The sequence below is a fragment of the Populus nigra genome, chromosome 12 (assembly GCF_951802175.1).
Source record: "Populus nigra chromosome 12, ddPopNigr1.1, whole genome shotgun sequence".
Taxonomy (NCBI): Eukaryota; Viridiplantae; Streptophyta; class Magnoliopsida; order Malpighiales; family Salicaceae; genus Populus; species Populus nigra.
This window is the reverse complement of record NC_084863.1, coordinates 2797424-2807472: the sequence shown is the minus strand read 5'-3', so window position 1 is coordinate 2807472 and position 10049 is coordinate 2797424. Positions and strand designations below refer to the sequence as shown.

At 36.6% G+C, this 10049-nt stretch overlaps 1 protein-coding gene across 1 annotated transcript; it reads right to left on the bottom strand.

Moving 5' to 3' along the window:
- Positions 1-6753: 6753 nt before the first annotated feature.
- LOC133669882 (putative calcium-transporting ATPase 13, plasma membrane-type) lies at positions 6754-9792 on the bottom strand. Its single transcript, XM_062090210.1, has one exon. It carries the CDS (start codon positions 9790-9792, stop codon positions 6754-6756), a length of 3039 nt encoding a protein of 1012 aa, XP_061946194.1.
- Between the last annotated feature and the right edge of the window lie 257 nt (positions 9793-10049).

Genomic DNA, 10049 nt, shown 5'->3' with positions numbered 1-10049 from the left:
CACTAGAAACCCTAATTGGTCTCAGAGATCGGGTACGAGGACTGGTTGCATAAAGGGAAGGTATTAGCACCCCAAATACACCCTACCTAAGGTAAGCTGCATTGTTTTATTGTCTGATAAAATCTAAGATCTTGTCGTGTTTTCTAGTTATTGGTCCATCTATGGTTTAAGAAAAGTCCTCTTCGGTAAAGCGATCCTTATCTTATCAGGTAAAACCTAACCGTTCTAACGTCAACAAAAGAATTTAATATCCGGGATACGTCTTACGTATAAGATCATAACCCTAGATATTAAAAAAAACAAAATAATTTTTTTGAATTTTTGAAATATTGGCCTAGTTCTCGTGACTTTAATAAACTGGTTATTAAAGCCAAAATGCATGCTAATACATATTTTTGAATATTTTTTTTTGATGTATGAAGATACAAATTTTTATTTTATTTTTGAGAGACTTGGCCGTATGCATGAAAACAAAAAAAATTTATTTTTTTTATTTTTTTAAAATTTTTTTTACGTCTTGACGAAAACCAGGTATTTTAATACCGGATTTGTATCTTTACAGTATAAAAATACAAACCAGTATTGATTTTGGGAAGACGAAGACGATGGTGGTGTTGTGTTCTCTGCTTCACCGTGTCCTCTGTTTCCGTTCGGTTTGCTTCTTTCTCTCCTTCCTCTTCTCTCCCTTATGCTTGCTCACTATTTCTCCACTCTCTCACTTTTCTTACGTTCTCATAAGCTGTTTCACTCCCCTTTTTTTTTTTCTCTTCACTGTAGCCTCTCTTCTCTCTACCTTCCTTTCTGGTGCAGCTCTTCCTCTGGCTTTTATAGCCAGAGGACGCAAGCAATTTTGGTAAGCCCGCGCCCATCACGGTGACGAGGGATGTCAGCCGCGATACCCGCCCCATTGAATCGAGAATATTTTCCATAATCGCTGCTAACGTCTCGTCAGACCATTAATGGTGAAAACGGCGCCGCTTGGGTTCTTCTAATTTGGCCCTTGAAGTTTTCGCTGTTTTATAATAAAAAACCCCACAAAATTGTAATTGGATCCCTTAATGTTAGCGTCTTTTCTGGTTTGATCCTTGGTCTCGAATTGTTTCAATTAAGTCCCTAATTGGCCATCAAACTTCAATAATTATGCAATTAAGCCCCTGATTTGATCAAATCAACTCTTTAAAATTATAATTGGACCCCATAACTTTAATTTCTTCCGATAAAAGACTAAATTGACTTACAAAATCAATTTTCTTGCAATCAAACCCTCTATAAATTCAATTAAACCTTTGATAAAATTTAATTGAGTCCATAAACATCTGATTTTGGACTTTTCTTCCTCAACTTGAATTTTCCTCATCAACAGGTTTCTCACTGTCAAATTTCAACCTTTTACATTTTTGAATCTCCTCAACCGATTTTGGCATTTTTTCGGCATTCCAGCAATCCTTTTCTTGCTCTTATTATTTTTGGATTTCTTTTGATATATTTTTTTTGTATTTTCTCATTTTTATGTGAACCCAAAAATGGGTAACAACACATGCCATGTTGAAGAATTGACCTACACCCTTATTGGGTCCTAGAGCTCACTATTCTTATGGCAGACTCTCAATCGAATTGGGATGCTTGGCGTTGTCAGTTTTCTGAATCAGATCAGGAGACCCCTTTTTACCAACCAGATTGCTGTCAGTTCATGTTCTTTAAAATAATTTTATCTCACTTCGAATCCTTCATCAAAGTTGTATTCCTGGACGTATAGATGAATTTGGGCTTTCGAATCGCTTGATTTCGATATCAGGAGCTCAAGATATTCTTGTTTGAATATCTAACGAGAATTCTGCCGTGAGCAAGATTCTGACCAGAGTTGCACTAAAAACTCTGCTTCCATCACAATTTTGCTGGTTTTTATTCTTAGGTTATACTCTTAGTCATATCAGGATACTCAACATTCGTCAGTTTTTGAATCAGATCAGGAGATCATTTTTTTTACTAACCAGATTGCGGCCTGATTCTGTTCTGTAAAATGATTTTATCTCATCTTGAATCCTTCATAAAAGTTGTAGTCCTACATGTATAGATGAATTTGGGTTTTTGAGTCGCTTGATTTTGATATAAGAAGCTCAAGATATTCACGTTTGAATATCTAATGAGAAAGCGAAAATTCTGCCGCAAAAATTCTGCCGCAAGAAGGATTTTGCCCCCTAAGTTTGCAGGACAGAATTGAAAAAAAAGACTGAAATAAGGGAGTGGATTTAAGATGAAATTAGAAGAAATTGGCCATCCTGCTCTCGTTTGAATATCATGTTTTCGCCTTGACCTGCTCTCGTAAGGGTATGAAGAAACGGGGGGTTGAATAGAAAATAAAAATCTGCCACCGGCCCACCATGAATTACGTGGCTGCTGCTGCCTTATTTCTTTTCAGCAACAAACGACGTCGTCATTCATTTACACATTAATGCCCATTGTTTTTCCTCTCTTCAGCTGAAGAAACAATACGGCGCCGTTTTAAAACAGCCCCATTTTGAATTAATTAGGATGCAACTGTACCCCGTCTGGATTTTCCTGCCTTCCTCTCCAGCTCTTTCCGTTGGCCTTTTATTCTCTCATACTTGCGCCCGGTTTTCAGCTGCACATCACGAGGAAACGGTTTTGTACGTCCACGATGCTAGCTGTGAAAGAAGACAAAGGGAGAGGAGCCTCACAACATCTAAGGGCTGGGATTGCTTTCCTAAACACAGACGGCTGGGATAAGAGGATTTTAAGGTGGTCTTCAAGCTTGGTTTGGCTATATAAACCAAGGGGCTTTGCAGCAGCAAAAAAAGAAAGGAAGGCGGAAAAAGGAGGAAAAAAGAAGAAGAAAGGAGGACGCAGAGGGAGAACGAACAGAAAAGTGGAGGGAGACAGAGAGAGTTTAAAGACAAAGAGAAAAGGAAGAGACAGGGGAGGGAGGCCAAAAACAGAGAGAGTAGAGGGAGACGGAGAGAGTAAACACAAAAAGAAAAACAGAGAGAAGAGACCAAAAACAGAGGGAGGAGAAAGCAGAGAGAGACGTAAAGAAAGAGTGAAGAAAAAACCGAGAGAACCTGCATAAGGCTGAGGTGAGAGACACAGAAAAAAAACGGTGAGAATGAGAGGGAAGACTATCTCCATCTATCTTACATTGCAAAACAGGAGTTCACAAAATCTAAGGGTCTTTTAAAACTCCTAACAGAAAAAAGAGGAAGGCTTTCTTTGGTTTTTAGAGGCCGAAAGGCAAAGACTTTTCCATCTATCTGAACTTCATCTTCTGCATTTAGACAAGAAAGATCTGCAGGTTAGTGTTCCAGTTTTTTTCTTCCTTGCTATATTCAAACTTGGCATCTGTTGTTTTTTCTGTTCCAAACCTGTTCCTTCTTTTTGCTCTGGATATTCGTTTCTGGTTGGACAAAAGGACACATGCTTGCCCACGGTTCATGCATGGCTTGGAGTGTAGATTTTTTTGTTCATGTTAAGGTTACGTTTCTTTTCTTATTCTCCTGCCGTGAGGAACCGTGAGCTTTAAAGGCTTTCATTATCTTTCCCTTTCTTTGTCCGAGTGTCTCTTTGCCTTAGGATATTGCATTAGTTTGAGTTTGCATCCTAAATAAAGCTCTATCTAGAAAGTGAAACATGAGGGAAGTCCCTTTACAGTCAAGGCGTCTTTTAGCAGATTTTTGGTTCACGTTTTCATTTTGATTGTTTTTTTCTGAAAAAAAGAGCTAACTGGTTGTTGGTTTGTGTTTGTAGTTTTGTAGTTGCTTCAGTATAAAGGCGTTGCTCAAGTCGTTTTCTTTTGCATGAGACTAACGAGTGTGGCAGTATTAAAGATCGAAAAAAGGATGGGTGTTGAGTCATGGTTACTGTTATAGGTTTTGGTTTTCAGAATTGTGGTCTTTTTGTGCATACAGACTTGTTATTTTTTTAGTTATAGGATTTGGGTTTAAATGGACGGACTGAATCTTCTGTGAGTAAAGTTTGGCTTTGGGAAATTTATTTTTTATATATATCAGTGTTTTGGGCCTTTTGCAAATTTTGGAATGAATGTGTATGGCTTGTTTTTTTCTTTTTTGTGATGCTTGTGTTTTGACAACAAAAATATAAAAATATGTTTTTGTGTGTTGCATACGGCCAATACCCTAATATGTTTTTAATTTTTTTTATTTAAAAAAAATTGAAGTTTCGAAAATGTGTTTTCGCACGGATTTTTTAAACATAATAAAAGAGGTAAATATTTTCAAAGGGTGTTTTCGCATGGATTTTTGAAAATTATTTTCTTGCATTTCTAGATTTTACAACATGTTTGTAAATTTCAAAGGGTGTTGGCCAATATTCCAAAAATATAAAAATCTTATTTTTGGAAATTCGTCTTTATTCACTATTAATATTTGGATAAAAAAAATCTCAAAGGGGTAAATATCTAAAATATTATTAGGAATAATTTATTATTATTCATTAGTAATGTTCGGATAAAGAAACTTCAAAGGGGTTAATATTCAAAATATTATTGGGAATAATTTGTCTTTGTTCACTGTAAATATTTGGATAAAGAAACCCCGAGTGGTAAATATCAAAATATATTTCTAGGAATAACAAGTCATTATCCCTTAATAATATAAGGGTAAATAAACCTATAAAAGGTAAATGTTCAAAATATTGTCAATAGAAATACAACTTGTTTATTTTTAACATAAGGGCAGATTTATGCCTAAAATTTTATTTAGAAGAATTTAATTACACATCCTTGAAAGAAGCCTTAATTATAATTGAGGACATTTTAAATTTTAATTCCACAGTTTATGAGTCCTGAAAATATGAAATACTAAGAAAAAAATGAGCTTTTAAAGCACCTTGAATTTCCTTAGATTTCTAACTTAGTTTTTTTTTCTCTTCCTTGCGATTTAAGAGTCGCGAACACTTGAAATACTAAGGGAAAAATGAGCTATTAAGCACATTGAATCTCCTTAGATTTCTATTTTAGTTGTCTCTAAATTCATAAATTCTGAATTTATTTCAAATCAAGCATAGACTTCAAGATATTTGCACCGTTTCTCTTCGGCACTCTATAGACATATCTAAAGGTATGATCCATATTGACCAATGGTTCTTTCCCTTAGACTTTGAACCCAAGTTCGTTCATCATAGCAGACTTATCCTAGGAAACTGACAGAATTAGAGAACATCAACATCATAGGAATTATAGGCAAACCAAACACCAAGCAGCTTACTTTAGGTAGGGCGTACCAGGGGTGCTAAAACCTTCCATTTACACAACCAGTCCCTTGCCTTAGAATCTCTGAAAGACCAGTTAGGTTTTCTAGTGACCATAATACTAGGTGGCGACTCCCTTTTTCACAAAACAAAAACCCTAACATCAATCCCTGCTACCAGAAAGGGTCGCCTCGACGTCGAGCTCTCGAGAGAGTAAGACATATATATATATATATAACCATTATGAACATGAGAGGGTATAAATCCTAAATAAAATTTAAACCCTTCGTGCATTATAAAAAATGAACATGCTCATAGTCCACTATTTTCATATTTTATTGCGAACAAAGACATAAAATATGAACTTCAGAATAATCAAAGAAGGTTAGTTTAAAGTGATAATGGTGTTTAGTTTGAATTTATGTGGGTATATAGCTGAAAATTAGAATATTTTATGTTTGTACATATCTAGCTTAGAGTTGATCAATTTCTTTTGCTGACTTGGGTTGGGAATAATTGAAATCGTGGGCTCTGTAAGCTGTCAATTATGGCCGGAAAGTAGCAAAGAAATAATTAAATTATAAGTATAGGGAAAGAACATGTGGAATACTTAAGCTCAATCTTTGAAACTTCATTGATCAATTAGGGTTTAATTGATCAATTGAGGACTTGTGACTGGTTGAATTTTTAAAAAATATAAAAACGATTGACACGATTTAAAAACTTGAATCTACTTGTATTCTAGTTAATTTGTGATAAAATCTGGTCAAATTCTAAATAAAAAAATCTTTTTATTTTTTTTAAACAATTATTTAGAACAATATAATTTAACTATTTATAAGCTAAAGAATGAAATTGATAATAAATAATTAATTATATAAGAAGATTTAATTAATAAAATGATGGTGAAAATAAAAATAAAAAATAAATTATACCACTTTTTTTGAATTTAAAGGTTAAATTAAAAAAAAGTAAATGTAAAAAATAAAATAAAAATAAGACAACAAATGAATTTATTCGTGTCTCCGTGATATTTTATGTATTTTTGTATAAAAATTGTTGAAAAATTAGGTTATAGAGACAAAATTATCTTCCTCGATTTCCTGACACCTCAAACAATTCCTAAGAAATCCTACGCTTCCTAACCTACCTTTCCGCGATAGTGGTGAATTAATTGGCTGATGTGAGTTTATTCGATCAGGATGCTATTTTATTAAAGATCAGCCACTGATAGATTTGATGGTTTGGTTGATGAGATTCTCTCCCCCTTTTGCTATGTTTTTAACGGACAAGATCTTATAATACATTAACCAAGTGTGAATGTCTTACATCTAATAGATGTTACAACATAATGTCTTCTGACAGACATACCGCGTTTTCGTACAGTAAGTAACAGCCAAAACAGCTTAAAGGGACCAGTAGTAGAATATATATATATATATATATATATATATATATATATATATATATATATATATATATATATATATATATATATATAAAAAAAAAGAAAACCCTAAGTGGAACTTTTCAAGATCCAAGAAAGCTGATTTTAGGAAGAATCATACGCCTTACAAGCAGATCAAACAACCAAGATGAAGCAGCAATGGTTAAGGACACACACCACTGCTTCCGATCCAGTTTCTCATTGCTGTTAGTCACCTTGCTCGATAACTCCACTATCACTCCTTGAGCAACTGTGACAACAAGCACAGCCGCTAAGAAACGCTTGTTCTTGCGAATCCACATGAACATGCTCTTCTTCTCCACAGGCAGCCTCGCAGTAAATATATTGAAAACTTGGCAGATGACTGAGGTATTGAAAACAAGTGTGTTATTAATCGCCAAACCCAGAATTGACTTACCCACATTGAATTGTAGAGCTGATAGAGTAACTGCCTGATAAAAGACCTGGATGAGGATGTTGTTGAAGATGCTTTCGTTGATAGGTCGCTTGGACCAAAATACAGGAGGCTTTCTCATGAGATCTTTGGTGGGCTGTTCATGACTGATCACTGCTAGTAGGCCCAGGGTATCAATGATAACCTTTTCCCAGAGTATCTGGAATGCTGACAATGATAATACACCAGAAGAACAAGCTGAGATAAGGTTGATGACAAGGGCTGCAACGTTCATTGTAAGATGAAATTGAATGAACTTCTGAATATTGTTGTAGACGCACCTTCCCCAGCTCAACATAGTCACCACGGAAATGAAGTTATCATCCAATATGATAATTTTTGAGCCCTCTTTCGCCACCTCAGTCCCTCGTATTCCCATGGAGAGCTCAATATCTGCTTCCTTCAAAGCTAGGGCATCGTTGGTCCCACCACCAGTTACTGCTACCACATGCCCTTCCTCCTTTAAACATCGTATCATTTCAAGCTTGTCAGATGGGGATGAACTTCCCATCACAAGGATTTTCCCAATCCTTTCCATTCTCTGCTCCCGCGAGTAGTTACTGAATTGGACTCCTTCGACTATAGCATCGCTTTCCACATCCTCTTGATCACAACTGAAAACTCCACATTCAATGGCTGTAGCTCTTGCTGTACGAACATCGTCACCGGTGACCAATATAACTTTCACTCCTGCATTCTTACATGATTCTACTGCTTTCTTACATGATTCTACCGCCGTTCTAATCTCTATTCTGCATCGGTCCTTCAGCCCCACGAGCCCCAGCAAAGTGAATCCAGCTGCTTCAAGCTCGTCAGAGGCCTGTCCACTGTCTTCAACTTCTTTACAGGCAAACGCCATACAGCAGAGGCTTTTGACTGCCATTCTCCGAATTATCTCCTTCAACTGCTTTCTTGCATCCTCATCCACGTCTCTAATCTCCCCATTTCTAACATAATAGTTTGAACACATGGCTAGTATCACCTCGGCATCTCCCTTCCTGTGACGAACTACCTTCTCATTGTTTCTCCTCACCAATAGTACCCCGCTTCCGTTCTTCTCAGGATCGAAGTTCCCTACATGTTTTATTTCAACTTTTTTCTTTTCCTCGCCAATATTTATGCCCAAATGCGACATAGCCCAGGAAAGTATTGCTTTTTCAGTTGGACTACCAGAAATTTCAAGAATTGAAGTACACCCTTCTTGTAGTAACTCAAGGACCTTCGATTCTATTTCACCATTTGAAGGTTTAGCTTTGATTATATCTTCTCCAATGAAGAATTCCACAACCTCCATCTGATTCAAAGTAAGAATGTCTTTCTTATCTATGATGATTGTTGTCGCTGAACCCATTTTTTCACAAGAAGAGAGTTCACGAACCATGACTCTCTCTTTCATCATTCTCTTCATGAAGTATAGATAAGTCAGAGTTACAGCCAAAGAGAGACCTTCAGGAGTTGCCACCACCACAATAGTCACAGCTGCAACAATAATGTGCACAACTGGATCCAGCACATCATTAATCTTTGTCTTGCTCCCATTGTATTCATAATAACCACTATCATCTCTAGTGTTCCGTGTGAAGTACCTCATCAGCATCACTACAAGCACCAATAAAGCAACTGTCCATCCAACCTTCCTCATGTAAGAAATGACCTTATCGAGGTGAGATCGTAATGGAGTTTGTTCATCCAGATCATGGCATCTAGAACTCATCATCTCACCCCATGCCGTATTCATTCCAACAGACGTAACAAGCATGAAGCCATTGCCATCAGCCACCTTTGAGCCAGAAAGCAAGAAAGGGTTTTCCCTTCCTTTCACCTCAACATGGTCCATTTCACTACTCATGCTTGATTCATCCACCTTCAAAGAAGAATCATTCAAGAGCAACCCATCAGCTGGTATTTGGTCTCCTTTATTCAAATACACCACGTCGCCCACCACCACTTCAAAAATAGAAATGTCAAGTCGCCTCCTGTCTCTCACTACTTGTACCTTTATATCATTTCTCACACGAAATAGTTTCTCAAACTTATTGGATTTCATGAATTTGCTAATAGCAGAGACAGCAACAAGATGAACAGTTGAGAGAATAATACTGCCACCATCGTACCACCCATCTCTCAGCCCATGCAGCTTGATAGCGAATCCCAAGGACATAATAGCACAGAACAAAAGAATGATGATGGTCGGGTCCTTGCATTCTTCAAGAACATAGCTTAGAAATCTTTTAGAAGGAGACTTCTTATAGCTATTTTCACCGAAAACATCCCTTCTATGAGCAACATCAACTTCCCCTACACCAGCCTTAACATCAGTTTCAAGAATGATAGCAACTTGCAAAACTCCTCCCAATTGATTCAAGATTTCAAGGCTCTTTTTTCTTACCATATCGATGATTTTTCTCTGATCGGAATTAATCAAAGAAACAGTTTTATTCTCACATGGGGACGTATCATCATGAACATCAATAACAGCATAGGATGTGGAGCCCGGGATCTCGGTCTGGCTGTCAAGATCTTTCTTGGAGAAAGAAACAAGAAGCCTTATGAAATAGATGACCGTGTAAGCCATCTTCCACCTTCTCTGAATGCGTTTTGGCTCTGGTAACAGATTTTCTTGATCAAGAATGATTTTGTCTCCTGTTTTTCGAGAGCTCATAGCCATGATATCGATGGCTACTTAGGAAAGTTTGAATAAAGAAAAATTAACAACAGATTGAAATGGAGAAGTGTTTGTAAACAGTCTTTAGGGTTTTTGTTTCTGAAGGAAGCGTCATAAATGTTTAGAAAGATGAACCCCAATGGTGTTATAATTTGCTTATAAGAAGAGAAACAGAGACTTGAGTTCAGTCAGCAGGAAGCTTCGTAATTGGGGGAAATTCAAAACAAATAGTCAACTTTTTCCTCGGTTTGAAATGTGAC

Excerpts from the sequence above, each read along its gene's own strand:
- LOC133669882 (XM_062090210.1), bottom strand. The coding sequence starts at position 9,792 with ATGGCTATGAGCTCTCGAAAAACAGGAGACAAAATCATTCTTGATCAA.